Source organism: Moschus berezovskii, chromosome 11 (genome assembly GCF_049115385.1).
Source record: "Moschus berezovskii isolate FMDL1 chromosome 11, NW_MosBer_1.0, whole genome shotgun sequence".
NCBI classification, from domain to species: Eukaryota; Metazoa; Chordata; class Mammalia; order Artiodactyla; family Moschidae; genus Moschus; species Moschus berezovskii.
This window is the reverse complement of record NC_142470.1, coordinates 7622734-7636790: the sequence shown is the minus strand read 5'-3', so window position 1 is coordinate 7636790 and position 14057 is coordinate 7622734. Positions and strand designations below refer to the sequence as shown.

The window sequence follows — 14057 nt, the reverse complement described above, 5'->3', positions numbered from 1 at the left end:
CTAATTTGCTATCATTTGGGTAAGGCTTTATTTTCCCACGCATACATTTTTACAGTGTCTACAGACAGGGCCAAGACTTCTTAAGGGGCGAAAGGTATGATATTAGCCCATTTTACACCAACGACATGGGAAAGAAGGAGAGATTTCTTCGGGCGGGAGCCAGGCCGTAGCGGGGTTCCGAGGAAGACGAGGCTGACCCGGCCCGGAGTGGACTGGCCACACAGGCCTTGCCCAGAGGCCGGCAGGCGGCGCTGTCCGCACCTGGGCTTGCCCCTCTGGCTGCAGCGACCCGGCGGCGACTGGGAGAACCCCCGACCCGGGAAATGTCCCTTTCTGGCCCTGGATCCCGGGGCGGGGCCCAGTGTCGCACGGGAGCGGGAACCTCGGCCTCAGATGAGGCGCCCTGGGTTCCAAATTCCTCGGGGACGTCGGATCCGGGGCCTCGGGGTTTGCAGTGGGGCTCGATCCCGCCGTGCCGAGGTACGGCGCTGATCCCCGGCTCCCGCCACGGCCAGTGAAGCTCGGGAGGGGGCGCCGGATCCCGCGTCTCCGGCGCGACTTCCCGGGAAGTTTCAAGTTGGAAAGCCCTGGCGGCGGGGGCCGGGGCTTCCGGAGCCGGAGTGGTCGAGAGGAGGGGCCGAGCAGCGGGAGCGGCGCCATGGAGGAGGGGGCGCAGCGGCAGGTGAACGGCGCCCGGAGAGGACGGGCTGCGGGCGTGGCCGGGGTGGGGGGTCCTGGGGGGGAGCTCGTTCACGGCCCCGGGCTCCGGCTCGCCCCCCAGACCCTTTCCCGTGTCCCTTCCCAGCCCCCTGCCCTGGGCCCCCTACACCTCCGCAGAGCAGATCTGAGCCCTGGGGGTGGGGGTGTAAGTGGTTTCTGCCCCCCTGGAAATGTCCCCAAATCACCTCCCAGTGACTCAGAGCCTCCGTCGGGCCAGCCCATGAGCACATCTGAATCCGCAGTCAGGGCCACCAAGGGTGGGCCCGAGTTTCCTTAAAATCTGTTCTTCCAGGTAGGACTCTAAGGTCGATGAGCACCCGCTGGGGCCGCAAAGGGGGCGGGTGCAGGCACACGGGGACCACTTCTGGGGGAGGGGGGAAGAGAAGCATGTGACCAGCAGGCGGAGGACACCGACGCCGCGTAGTTTGTGGGATTTCTGCCGGAGCACGCAGGCGGGGCTGGGGGGACCCCCGGGGGAGGGGCGTAGTCCCGCGGCGCGGGCGGGAACCTCCCGGTGCGCGGAGGCTTCCAGGCCAAATGGCGAGGGGGCGGGGCTCCAGCAGTAGGTTCGCGTGGGCCCTGGGACTGAGGCTGTGTGTCTCCTTATTGGGGGCCGGAGGGGTGGGGTGGCGGGGAGGTGGCGTGGAGAAGTGGAGTTTTAGCCCTCAGCAAACGGGGATGGGGACGTCTGTGTACAAGATCGGGCCCCAGACGCCCAGCGGAAAAGGAGGGGTGTGTGCGCACTTGGCGGGATTCCAGCCCGGAGCGGGCAGGACCGCGGGCTCCGCTCGGCTCACGGGTTCTCCAGAAGACTCCTTGAGTGCCCCCACCCCTTGGGCAACTCTCAGGACTGCGTCTGCCCCCTCCCTCCTTCCCCCTTCCTCCGGAGGTCCCTCGGCCTGTTCCCGCCGTGGCTTGTACACATTTTCCGATTTCCTGTTAACCTCCGCCCAGCAGCGGCAGCTGGGTGACTCAGGACCCCGGTGCTGGGCCCCCAGCTCCATGAGATCTTTGTTTGCTCAGGCCTTTGGCTCTGGCCCTCTGGCCTAGGGCCCTCAAAGGATTTCCTGAGGCCCGCCCCTGCCCTCTGACAGCCGGGCCAGCGGGCAAGCGGAGGCCTGGGGTGGGGGTCCTTGAGACTGGGGTGGCCACCCCTTCCACTGGGTGCGGGAGATGGAGCGCGGAGAGGTAAGATGGAAGATCTCAGAGAGAATTGGGGTGGGGGTGTCATGAGTTACCCTGGGCTGAAGTCAGCATTGGCACCGCTTGGTTTGAAATGGCCTCTGGGAAAGAGGTTTTCCTCTTCTTGCTCCCACTTGGGGTGAAGTGGTGAGAGAGCCTTCCACTTCCTCCCAAGAGCTGAACTGTGCTGGGAGTAAGCCCCTGGAGACCTCCTCAGCCCCACTGGGCCTCTGCTTTGCCACCTGAGGGGTCAGACCCTCACGGGAGCAGCCCTGGCTTCTACTCAGGCCACAGACTGCCCTGTCTGTCTGACCTCGGGAGGTCCCTTTTCAGTGCTGAGCCTCTTTTTTTATTAAGTTATTTTAAAATTTTTTGGTTGTTCTGGGTCTTTGTTGCGGCACATGGGTTTTTCTCTTGTTGTGGCTCTAGTCATGGCGTGCGGGCTTAGTTGCCCTGCAGCTTATGGGCTCTCAGTTCTGTGACCAGGGATCGAACCTGAGTCACCTGCATTGGGAGGCAGATTCTTAACCGCTGGACTACCAGGGAAGTCCCCCGGGTCTCGTTTCTGGCCCTCAGACCTTAGTGTGGATCCTAGACTTGAGAGCAGCCTGATTATGTGTGGCTGGCAGGGAAAGACTGGGGCCCAAGAGACAGTGCCTCTCCGTGTTGCGGCCTTGAGCAAATTATGTCACCTTTCTGTGTCTCAGTTTCCTCATCTGTAAAATGGGGATGATAACTGCACCTACCTCACGGGGTTGCTCTCACGTTCGATAGGTTCATGTCTGCAAGGTCTTAGAACAGAACACCTTATAAATGTTAACAGTTTTTTTTTTCCTCCTCCCCTTTTCTCTGATGGCAGACAACAGGAGCGTGGGCTGGATAAATAGTCTTGGGGCATCCATCTGGCTTAGGGATACTTGCTCTGAGGTCAGAGAGGCACCCTGTGGGTCAGTCAGTCCTGGGTGCCATCCACACCTGCCTCTCTTCCCCCTCCTTCTGTGATGAGCGGAGGATTTGGAGGTGGGGTCCCAGAGGCCTGATCCCTCTGCCTTCCCACAGACTGGGGCAGGCCATCGGCCTCTGGAGGATGAGAAAGAGATGATTCGCCGGGCCATCCAGAAGGAGCTGAAGATCAAGGAGGGTGTGGAAAACCTGCGGCGAGTGGCCACAGACCGCCGCCACCTTGGCCACGTGCAGCAGCTGCTGCGGTCCTCCAACCGCCGCTTGGAGCAGCTGCATGGGGAACTGCGGGAGCTTCACGCTCGCATCCTGCTGCCTGGGCCTGGGCTGGGCCCGGCTGGTGAGTGAGGAGCGTGAGGAGGCCCCTCAGGATGGGAAGTGACAAGTTGACCCATCTCCTTGATCTTGGCCCTGACCTACTCTCAGAGCTTCTCCTGAGAGTCCTGCCCAAGAGGGTTGGAGAGGAGTGAGCGAGGCATGGGGGGGGCGTCTCTCGGCTCTGGGGGAAACGTTCAGATGTCCCACACTCTTTGCACACAGAGCCCGCGGCCTCAGGACCTCGGCCGCTGGCTGAGCAGGCAAGGGCCCGGCACCTGGAGGCTCTACAGAGGCAGCTGCAGGTGGAGCTGAAGGTCAAGCAGGGAGCTGAGAACATGACCCACACCTACGCCAGTGGCACTCCCAAGGTAAGGCCCCCTGGGGGGAAGAGATTGTGTTCTCAGATTATTTGAGAAGGTGGTGGTCCAACCCCTAATCTGATAGGGAAATGCAGCCTAGCCATTGATCCTGTAAGGGAGACACTCTACCCTTAGTCTGATGGGGGAGGCAGGCCCCAAATCTCAGCTTGGCTCCAATCCCTTGTCTAACAAAGAAGGCAAAACACCAGGGTGATGGGAAATCCCAGCCCAACCCCAAATCTAGTAGGGAAGTCCCAGCTCCTTTCCCAGCTCCCAGCATGATGTGGAAGCTCGCCCTGATCTCATAATGGAGACTTGACCTGAGCCCTTCCTTGTCTAGTCTGATGGGGGAGGCTCTGTTGCAGAGCTAGTGTAAAAAGGGAGGCTTGGAAGCTTCCTGGTTAAGACTGCACTTCTAATGCAAGGGGTGTGGGTTTGACCTCTAGTCAGGGAACTAAGATGGTCACATGCCATGTGGCCTGGGCCCCCCAAAATAATAATAAATCAATAATTTTTAAAAATAAAATATAAAGGATATTAAAAAGCAGAGACCTTACTTTGCCAACAAAGGTCCGTCTAGTCAAGGCTATGGTTTTTCCAGTAGTTGTATATGGATGTGGGAGTTGGACTATAAAGAAAGCTGAACACAGAAGAATTGATGCTTTTGAACTGTGGTGTTGGAGAAGACTCTTGAGAGTCCCTTGGACTGCAAGGAGATCCAACCAGTCCATCTTAAAGGAAACCAAGCCTGAATATTCATTGGAAGGACTGATCCTGAAGCTGAAACTCCAATATTTTGGCCACCTGATGTGAAGAACTGACTCATTGGAAAAGACCCTGATGCTGGGGAAGATTGAAGGCGGGAGGAGAAGGGGATGACAGAGGATGAGATGGTTGGATGGCATCACCAATTGAATGGACAGGAGTTTGGGTAAACTCCGAGAATTGGTGATGGACAGGGGTCGCAAAGAATCAGACACGACTGAGTGACTGAACTGAACTGAACTGGCTGTAGTTATCTGGTCTACTGAGGGAGGCTTAGCTTCAACCCACACTGATGGAGGAGGCTTGGTTCAGTCCCCAGTCTGACCAGGAAGACTCTGGCCTAGTCCTGGCCTGATGGGGTATATGTTGTAACCCTATAGGAGAGGAAGCTGCTGGCGGCTGCCCAGCAGATGCTCCAGGACAGCCAGCTGAAGGTGGCCCTGTTGCGAATGAAGATTAGTAGCCTGGAGGCCAGTGGGTCCCCCGAGCCAGGTGAGGCCTGGCCAAGAAGAGGGCTGGGCAGGGCGGAGCAGGGCACGGGCCTGAGGCTGACCCCTCCTCCTCCCAGGTCCTGAGCTGATGGTAGAGGAGCTACGGCACCGTCTACACATCGAGGCTGCTGTGGCCGAGGGTGCCAAGAACGTGGTGAAGCTGCTCGGTAGCCGGCGAACGCAGGACCGCAAGGTGCTGGCCGAGGTCAGACCGTGGGCCCCTCCCATTGCTTCCTGTCTGACTGGTACCAGCCTCTGTAGTGGCCGGTGATACTGCTCGACGGGCCATGAGCAATGCCCATGAGGAAACAGGAGGCACATTCTTTTTATAATTTTCTTTCTTACTTTTTGGCTCTGCTGAGTCTTTGTTGCTGCTTGGGCTTTTCCGTAGTGGTGAGCGGGGGCTACTCTCTAGTTGCGGTGCATAGGCTTCTCATTGTGGTGGCTTCTCTTGTTGCAGAGCACAGGCTTCAGGGCCCATGGATTCAGGGCTCAGTAGTTGTGGCTCTCGGGCTCTAGAGCACAGGCTCTATAACTGTGGTGCGTGGCTTAGTTGCCCCAAGGCATATGGAATCTTCCCAGACCAGGGATCCAACCCACGTCCCCTACACTGGCCAGCAAATTCTTTACCACTCAGCCACCAGGGAAGCCCAGAAGACACATTCTTGTTTAGATCGGGGGTCTCCAACTTCCAGGCTGCAGACTCGTACCTCCTGTCAGATCAGCGGCAGCATTAGATTAGAAGTAAAGTGCACAAAAATGTTGTTTAGTCACTCAGCCGTGTCCGACTCTGCGACCCCATGGACTGCAGCATGTCAGGCTACCCTGTCCTTCACCATTTCCCGGAACTTGCTCAAACTCATATCCCTCGAGTCGGTGATGCCATCCAACCATCCCGTCCTCTGTCGTCCCCTTCTCCTCCTGCCCTCAATCTTTCCCAGCATCAGGGTCTTTTCTAATGATTCGGCTCTTTGCATCAGGTGGCCAAAGTATTGGAGCTTCAGCTTCACAAAAACGTAATGCGCTTGAATTGCCCTGAAACCATCCCTCCCACTTCCAGTCCGTGGAAAAATTGTCTTCCACAAAACCAGTCCCAGGTGTCAAAAAGGTTGGGGACCACTGGTCTAGACCTCATCCAGGGTGCCTCTGGGTGGCCTGAGCCGCTGCCCCCGCCATTACCCCAGGGCCCTGTATCCCCTGCCCATATCCCTCCTTCAGGCTCAGGCCCAGCTCCAGGAATCCTGCCAGAAACTGGACCTCCTGCGGCTGGCCTTGGAGCAGCTGCTGGAGAGACTGCCTCCTGCCCACCCTCTGCGTGGCAGAGTGGCCCGGGAGCTACGGACTGCTGCGTCTGGGAACCCGCAGCCTTCAGGGACACTCATGAAGCCCACCGCCATGACAGGTACCTGGGAGCCCCTCCTACTTCAGAGCTCTCCTTCCCTTCCAGGGAGGAGCCTGGAACTCAGTGGGGAAGAATTTTGGAGAAGATTTCCAGTTCTGGCTTCACCATCCCTTAGCTGTGTGACCTTGGGCGACTGACACCCCCTCTCCAGACCTCAGTTTATCACTGTGTCAAATGGGGTGATAACATCACTTCATAGGACTGGTGTGGCAATTCAGTGAGTTGTTGCATGTGAAGTGCTCGAATTTTCGCACCAACCCTATAAAGTAGGTGATGTTATCACCCCATTTGACAGAGTGATAAACTGAGGTCTGGAGAGGGGTTGTCAGTCGCCCAAGGTCACACAGCTAAGGGATGGTAAAGCCAGGACTGGAAATCTTCTCCAAAATTCTTCCCCAGTGTGTTTCAATGAGGAACCATGAGAGTGTTAGGCTAGACGTGCCAGTGTTAGGAAGCTCACAGCCCTGGAGACCTTGGTACCCAGTCCTGGGCAGTTTGCACCATTAGAAAGTTCTTCCTTATCCCAAGTGGATCCGACACTGTGGAAGCCCTGAGCTTCCCACCTGGGACCCAGTGCCAACTAGAGGGCCCAGCCCCTGCCAGCACAGAGCTGGTACAGAATAGATAGGCCTCATCTCATTGTGAGCAGAGCTGAAGGGGAAAAGTACAGGGACTGCATGGGCCCCCTCACCTGGCCTCGGGGAACCAAGGAATGCTTCCTGGAGGGGGAGGCATGTCCTTGAAGGGCTTATGGGAGTTGACCAAGTCAGCAAGTTGGGAAAGATGAGGGCAAGGTTTTGTTTGTTGTTCCCTCACTAAGTCATGTCCGAGTCTTTGCAACCGCATGGACTGCAGCATGCTAGGCCTCCCTGTCCCTCACTATTTCCCAGAGTTTCTCCAAGTCTGTGTCTGTTGAATCGGTGATGCTATCCAACCATCTCTAGGGCTTGTTAAAAGGCCTAAAATTCAGGTACTTGAAGCCACCCCATAAGCTGTCTTCCAGCTAAATACCCACATTCCTCCAGTCATTCTTTCTAGGATGACCTTCCCAACCTGAGCACTGCCTCGGTTTATAAGGTCTATCGGAGTATAACTCTACAGGCCCCGACTCCCTAAATGGTGCTTTTTGGCCCCATGTGTGTCCTCAAGAGCTGCTAGAGTCCCAGTGCTTCCTCTACCCTTGGAGGGACAAATCTCTACTGATCCTAAAAATGAACCCACTTGGTTGGCAAAACACACTGGTACCCACCACAGGAAGTGGGGCTGAGTTGGCACTCCTTTCCACTGTATGGATGGGGAAACAGGCCCTGGGAAGAGGTGGCTGGCCAGGCACCCTGCTCCTCTGGCGCTCTTGTCCCTGGCATGGTGCTCCCTAGGCCCAGAGCCCTGGGCATCATGGGCAGCATGTGGACCGAGGTCTGAGTCTGACTTCTCTGCCTCTGCGTCCCTGCTTCTTCCCACACATAGAGAGCAGGCAGGAGGGGAGGACCAGTTGGTCGGCCCCCAGGGTGGCCCCCAGGTGGCTGCCGAGGCCTAAGGCGAGCAGGCTCTGGGTTTGCTACCTCCATGAGAAAGCATCATTCCTGGGATCCCAGGGTCCCCTTGGAGGATGGTGTTCGATGATGGCCCCTCACCACGCTCCCCAACAGGGACGCTGCAGGTCCGCCTCCTGGGCTGTGAGCAGCTGCTGATAGCGGTGCCTGGACGTTCCCCCGCGGCTGCGCTGGCCGGGAGCCCCTCCCAGGGCTGGCTTCGGAGCAGAGCCAAGCAGCAGCGTGGAGGAGGCGAGCTGGCCAGTGAGTAGGGGGCCCGGGGAGCTGGGGGGCACGAAGGCCCCCCCACTGCTGCTGGCCTGCCCTGAGCCTCGCCTCTGGCCTTGCAGGTGAGGTGCTGGCTGTGCTGAAGGTGGACAATCGCGTTGTGGGCCAGACGGGCTGGGGGCCTGTGGCCAAGCAGTCCTGGGACCAGACCTTTGTCATCGCCCTGGAGAGGGTGAGGCTCCCCTTGTGTGGACCGGGGTGATCGTGGGCCGTGGGGTGGGAAGCTGGATGGGTAGTGGCTGGTGCCAGACTCCCCCCGACTCAACCTGGCCTCCCTCTGTAGGCCCGGGAGCTGGAGATCGGGGTCCACTGGCGGGACTGGAGGCAGCTGTGCGGCGTGGCCTTCCTGAGGCTGGAGGACTTCCTGGACAATGCCTGTCACCAGCTGTCCCTCAGCCTGGTGCCACAGGGACTGCTCTTCGCTCAGGTGCTCCCTGGCCCCTGCCCTCTGACCTCATGGGCCCCTGGCTCTGTTAGTGCGAGAGGGGCCTTGGAGACTGTGCCCCTCCACCAACCCACACTGAGGAGTGGAAATTGAGGCCCTGAGGGAGGAGCTCTCCAGGAATGAAAGATTCCCAGCCGCTCTCTGAGGACTTCACAGGAGAGGAACGGCCCGCGTCCTTGTCCTGACTGCCCCGCTGCGTGCGCGTCCCTGGACAAGCCCCTTTCTTCTCCAGGCCTCAGTTTCCCCCCTGGTACCAGTGAGGATGCCGAATCCATTCTCTCTGAGTCCCTGTAGCTCTTGCATCTGTTGACAACGGGCTCAGGCTGGGATCCTGGAGGCCGAGGAGTTGCCCGGGGCAGGTAGGCAGGTAAATGGGGACTGGTCTTCAGCCCTGCCTCCTGCCCCCACAGGTAACCTTCTGTGACCCTGTCATTGAGAGGAGGCCCCGACTGCAGAGGCAGAAACGCATTTTCTCAAAACGCAGAGGTACAGAAGGCTGGGGAGCAGGGAGCAGGGCTGGGCCCCTCTGGAGACCTCGAGACTGAGCCTGCTTTTTGCCCCAGGTCAGGACTTCCTGAGGGCTTCCCAGATGGACCTCAGCATGGCGGCCTGGGGGCGCCTGGTCATGCGTCTGCTGCCGCCCTGCAGCTCCCCAAGCACCATCAGCCCCCTCAAAACGTGCTCCCAGACCCCAGCCACACCCCAGCGGGCCACCGATCCCGACTCACCCAGGTGAGGAGCCTCGCTCACCCAGGCTGCCTGCTTCTCTGCGGTGTCACCTCTCTCCAGACGCAGATGGGTCTGCCCTGTGGCTCACCCTCCGACCTGTCTGTCTCGCGTGGCTGTGTGTCCACCGCCACCCTCCCTGCCCGGCACTGTTCCAGCTGTCTGTGCCTGGTACATGTCTGCTTCTACCCCACAGTAACTTCCCACCCAAGAAGACCTCCTTGCGAGAAGAGATCCAACCCCCACCCAAGCCCCCTCGCCTCTACCTGGCCCAGGAGCCGACCCCCGAAGAGATGCCGGTGAGGGGCAGCGGGGCAGGGTCGGTCACCCTGGGTGCTGCCCAGGTCGGGTGGCTGGGCTGGAGGGAAGGAAGTCCAGCTCTGCTCTGAGACCCTTTCCACTCGCAGCGCACCAAACGCCCCCACATGGAGCCCAGGATTCGACTCGAGCCACCTCTGCCAGCCCAGGCTACCAGGTACCCCGGCGGGCTCACCCCGGTGTTGAGAGGTTTTATCCACTCGTCTGGGTGTTTGCACATCAGGGGTTCACATCTCACCCCGGGCTCCTTGGCTTGCTCTCAGGCCCTCACTCACTGAACCCACGTTATTGAGCTCAGCCTGCCTGCCAGACCCCAGGAAACTGCAGTCCCGGGGACCCTGCCCCACCCCGGGCTCTGCAACTCCCCACTAGAGGGGTCCACCCAGGATTGAACACAGGGGGTTTGGAGCGACTCCTGGTAGAGGCCCAGCCCTTCCTTGTCCTGGGGGCTTCCTGTACCCTCTCTCTTGCAGGAAACCCCCCCGACTTCAGGACTTCCGCTGCTTGGCCGTGCTGGGCCGGGGCCACTTTGGGAAGGTTAGGGGGCTGAGGAGGTGCGGCGGAAGCGGGTGGGCAGGCCCCGGCACATTTGCTAGAGGGCTCTGGGCTCTGGGTGGCAGTGGGCAGGGGAAGCAGACTCCTGTACTGCCCACCTGGAGCCCAAACCTCTCTCTGGTCCCCAGGTCCTCTTGGTCCAGTTCAAGGGGACGGGGCAATACTATGCCATCAAAGCGCTGAAGAAGCAAGAGGTGCTGAGCCGGGACGAGATTGAGAGGTGTGTGTTGAGGTTGGGGGACTCCCAGCACCCCGGCGTCTGGAGAGAACCCAGGATGGCAGGCCTGGGCTGCGCTGGTGGCTCCAGAAGGCAGCTGAATGCTGCTGGGGCTTCGAAGAAGTGACCCTGTGGGGCCAGCCAGGACTGGGCTCTTTTATTAGCAACTGCAGTTGTGAACTGTGTGCCCTTGGGCAGGTCTCCTCTCTGTGCACCTCAGGTTCCTCATCTGTGAAATGGGAACAGCCGGGGGGGGGTACAAGTTTGAGACCTGTGCCAGCCCTGGGTACATATGAACTGTCACTCTACCTGCCTGGCAGTTTTAGGAGCCAGTGACCCAGGGGAGTTGTGTGGGTGACAGGGCACAGCCAGGGGAGGTCTTAACTCCCTTTTGGGTTCCCTCCTTGCCTGTAAAACCCCCCTCCTCTTGCAGCCTGTACTGTGAGAAGCGAATCCTCGAGGCCGTGGGTTGCACAGGGCATCCATTCCTGCTTTCCCTCCTCGCCTGCTTCCAGACCTCCAGCCATGCCTGCTTCGTGACTGAGTTCGCGCCCGGCGGTGACCTCATGATGCAGATCCATGAGGACGTCTTCCCTGAGACCCAGGCCCGGTGGGTCCCCCTTTCGCCTCTTCCAGCCCGCCTTCCCTGGGGCCCCTGTCCCTGGCGACCCCTTCATCCTGCTTCCTCCAGGGTGCCCATCAGCCAAAGAGCACGTGCAATCAGGGAGGTCTCGGTTCACACATCCTGGTTATCAAAGCCTCACAGCCTTTGTGACTGCAGACCTCAGTGTATATGGTGGTGAATTGGGGATAATGATAACTGCTTCATAGGCTTGATGCATCGGTGGACATAACATTTAAAATTGCAGAGCCTAGGGACTGGTGAGCAGTGAGTGACTGACAGATGGTGTTGTTATGTCTTGCCCACCAGAGTGTGGACTCTGGAGCCCAGATTCACGTGTCAGCTCTGCCACTAGCTCTGTGACCCAGGAAGGGTTGTTTACCAGGAGTCTCAGATCCTTTTAAAAAAATAGTCATGATGAGGCTTCCCTGGGTGTTCTAATGCTTAAGAACCCACCTGCGAATGCAGGGGACACAGGTTTGATTCCTGGTCCAGGAAAATCTCACACGTCTCGGAGCAACTACTGAGCCCAAGGGCTGCACCTACTGAAGCCCACACACCTTGAGCCCATGCTCTGTAGCTAAACGTATGAAATAGTTATCATTACTCCCAATTCACCACAATGAGGAACGCACGCACCACAATGAAGGGTAGCCCCTGCTCACTGCAACTGGAGGAAGCCCATGCAGAGCAACAAAGAGCCAGCACAGTCAAAAAAAACCACACAACATTTTTTAAAAATTAAAAAAAAATAGGCATGAGGGCACCAATGGAGGCTGCCAGGAGGATGCCAGGATGGGCACGTGGACACTCGGTGTCATTCCTGGCACAACCTAAGGGCCTGGGAAGGGTAGGCTGTTATCAGGAGGAGCCCCTCCCCTGCCCCATGAGGCTCCTCCCAGCCTCTCGCCCACATCTGACTCTGGCAGGGACATCGGGGGTCCCCAGGCCAGGGCCATCCTGGTGCCTCCCTGCCCTGTCCCCCACAGTCCTGGGCCTGAACTTCCCCCTGCACCAACCCTCCAGGTTCTATCTGGCCTGTGTGGTCCTGGGGCTGCAGTTCTTACATGAGCAAAAGATCATTTACAGGTAACTTGCCCCTGGGATGCTGGGGGAGTAGGCAAGGGGGTCTGGTCTGGGGCTGCCCTCCTCCTGGGCTGCTATGAGGCGGGGCTGCTGTTCCCTGGGCCTCAGCACTTCTTAGCTCCTTCGGGGTCTGCCCTGCCTTACCCTCAGAGACCTTAAGTTGGATAATCTTCTCCTGGACGCCCAGGGTTTCCTGAAGATCGCGGACTTTGGGCTTTGTAAGGAAGGTGGGTACCTCCCATTTAACAGCCTGTGTCCTTCCGCCTTGCTCGCTCCGCCGAGGCCAGCAGGGTGGCAAGCAAGTGGCATCTTTCAGGAAATGTGCCTCCAGCCCTCCTTCCAGGGACCAGCTAGACGCATTGACTTGTCCTTCCCCGCCCTAAAAACTTGGAAAGACCCCCTTGCCCTTGGCCGGAGGGAGAGCCTGGGCTGGGAGAGGGCACTGGGTTCTGCTTTCTGCATGGGCCTGGCACACAGGCTTTGCTGAGACTCATGTTCCTCATCCATCAGGTGGCATGAAAACTGTTCCCACTTCCAAGGGTGCGGGGCAGGGCTCGGCACGGGGTTCCTTGCATGGGGTCCTAAGGGTTGGTGGTTGATTCTTACAACCAGAGGTTCTTGTGGCTGCCACAGCATGCTGGCATCAGTGTGGGTGTTGGTTGGCAGGGATTGGCTTCGGGGACCGGACGAGCACCTTCTGCGGCACCCCGGAGTTCCTGGCCCCTGAGGTGCTGACTCAGGAGGCCTACACGCGGGCTGTGGACTGGTGGGGGTTGGGTGTGCTGCTCTATGAGATGCTGGTGGGCGAGGTGAGTGCTGGAGGGCGAGAGCTGCTGGGGCCCCCAGGTCGGGTGGAGTTGGGGGGGCAGTGCTCCCTGCTGAGCCCCCTCCCCGCAGTGCCCGTTTCCAGGGGACACCGAGGAGGAGGTGTTTGACTGCATTGTCAATGCGGAAGCCCCATACCCCCGCTTTCTGTCGGTGCAAGGCCTCGAGCTTATTCAGAAGGTAATTGCTGCAGGGCCCCACCGGGCTGGGCCAGAGGGCTACTCATGGCTCTCCGGGCTCCCTACCTGAGAGGCTGGGGGCAGGCAGGCAGTGCCTGGGGCTGAGCGCCCTGAATGAACCCCTGTCCTCGCCCCCAGCTCCTCCAGAAGTGCCCCGAGAAGCGCCTGGGGGCGGGTGAGCAAGATGCTGAGGAAATCAAGACCCAGCCTTTCTTCAGGGTAGGTGGCTGTGGCCATGGTGGTCCCGGTGCCTGGCGCAGAGGGAGGGGTCGAGGGCCCATGGGGGCTGCTGTTCCCATCATCTGACGTACGCCTTTGCCCCCAGACCACTGACTGGCAGGCTCTGCTCGCCCGCGCCGTCCAGCCCCCCTTTGTGCCCACCCTCTGCGGCCCCACAGACCTGCGCTACTTCGAGGGCGAGTTCACGGGGCTGCCGCCGGCCCTGACTCCACCTGACCCCCGCAGCCCCCTCACCGCCCGCCAGCAGGCTGCCTTCCGGGACTTTGACTTCGTGTCTGAGAGATTCCTGCAGCCCTGAGGGCCTCCCACCTCCTGCCCGCTCCCCAACCCCGGAGAGTTAGAGCCTCTGCTTTGCCCACCTGGGTACCTTTGGGATTGATGAGCCCTTGGGGCTTGAGGTAGCGGACATGGGGCTGCTCAGTCACCGGGCGAGTGCTGCCCGCCCCCTTCTCCCGACCTCCTCTCCCCTGCCCGCTGCGAGGCCTAGACCAGAAAGCGTGCCACAATGAGGAATTTTTTTTTTTTTAAATACTTGACTTGCTTTATGGTTCATTAAATTTATAAAACTGTGCACTGGACGCAGCCTGGCTTGGGGGGTGGGATGGAGGTGTCCAAAGCCCAGGTCTCTCTTTGTGCCTGAGCCTCCACCATGGGTCCTCTTCCTTTTCTTCTGCCTGGGGAGGGCAGAGCTGCCCATTGAGGCAGGGTACAGTCCCCTGGCTCCACTCTGAGGCCTGGAAGGAGTGGGCAGGAGTGAGGAGCCCCGGGCCCTTGGAGGGTCGACCCCTCTGGCTTCAGCCTCTCTGGTTTTCAGGCACAAGATGGTG

General features: G+C 59.3%; 1 protein-coding gene across 2 annotated transcripts; it reads left to right on the top strand.

Annotated features, from left to right (window-relative positions):
* Positions 1–357: 357 nt before the first annotated feature.
* Positions 358–13798, top strand: PKN3 (protein kinase N3). 2 transcript variants are annotated; one of them, XM_055399404.2, is made up of 22 exons: positions 358–682; positions 2962–3202; positions 3403–3548; positions 4685–4796; positions 4873–5000; positions 6014–6197; positions 7847–7993; positions 8080–8189; positions 8301–8444; positions 8873–8948; positions 9026–9194; positions 9385–9487; positions 9596–9663; positions 9980–10043; positions 10190–10281; positions 10712–10888; positions 11927–11989; positions 12137–12213; positions 12653–12795; positions 12884–12991; positions 13129–13209; positions 13316–13798. In XM_055399404.2, exons 1-22 carry the CDS (start codon positions 659–661, stop codon positions 13526–13528), a joined length of 2670 nt encoding a protein of 889 aa, XP_055255379.2. In that variant the 5' UTR covers positions 358–658; the 3' UTR covers positions 13529–13798. The 2 variants fall into 2 exon arrangements, with proteins under 2 accessions (XP_055255379.2, XP_055255381.2); XM_055399406.2 differs by lacking the exon at positions 358–682 and adding an exon at positions 756–1012 and having other exon boundaries at positions 13316–13797.
* Positions 13799–14057: the final 259 nt, after the last annotated feature.

Bases quoted from the DNA above. Each gene is read 5' to 3' on its own strand.
- PKN3 (XM_055399404.2), top strand. From the start codon at position 659: ATGGAGGAGGGGGCGCAGCGGCAG. The intron at 10,282-10,711 runs GTGTGTGTTGAG...CTCCTCTTGCAG, and splicing joins AGCCGGGACGAGATTGAGAG to CCTGTACTGTGAGAAGCGAA. The intron at 13,210-13,315 runs GTAGGTGGCTGT...CTTTGCCCCCAG, and splicing joins AGACCCAGCCTTTCTTCAGG to ACCACTGACTGGCAGGCTCT.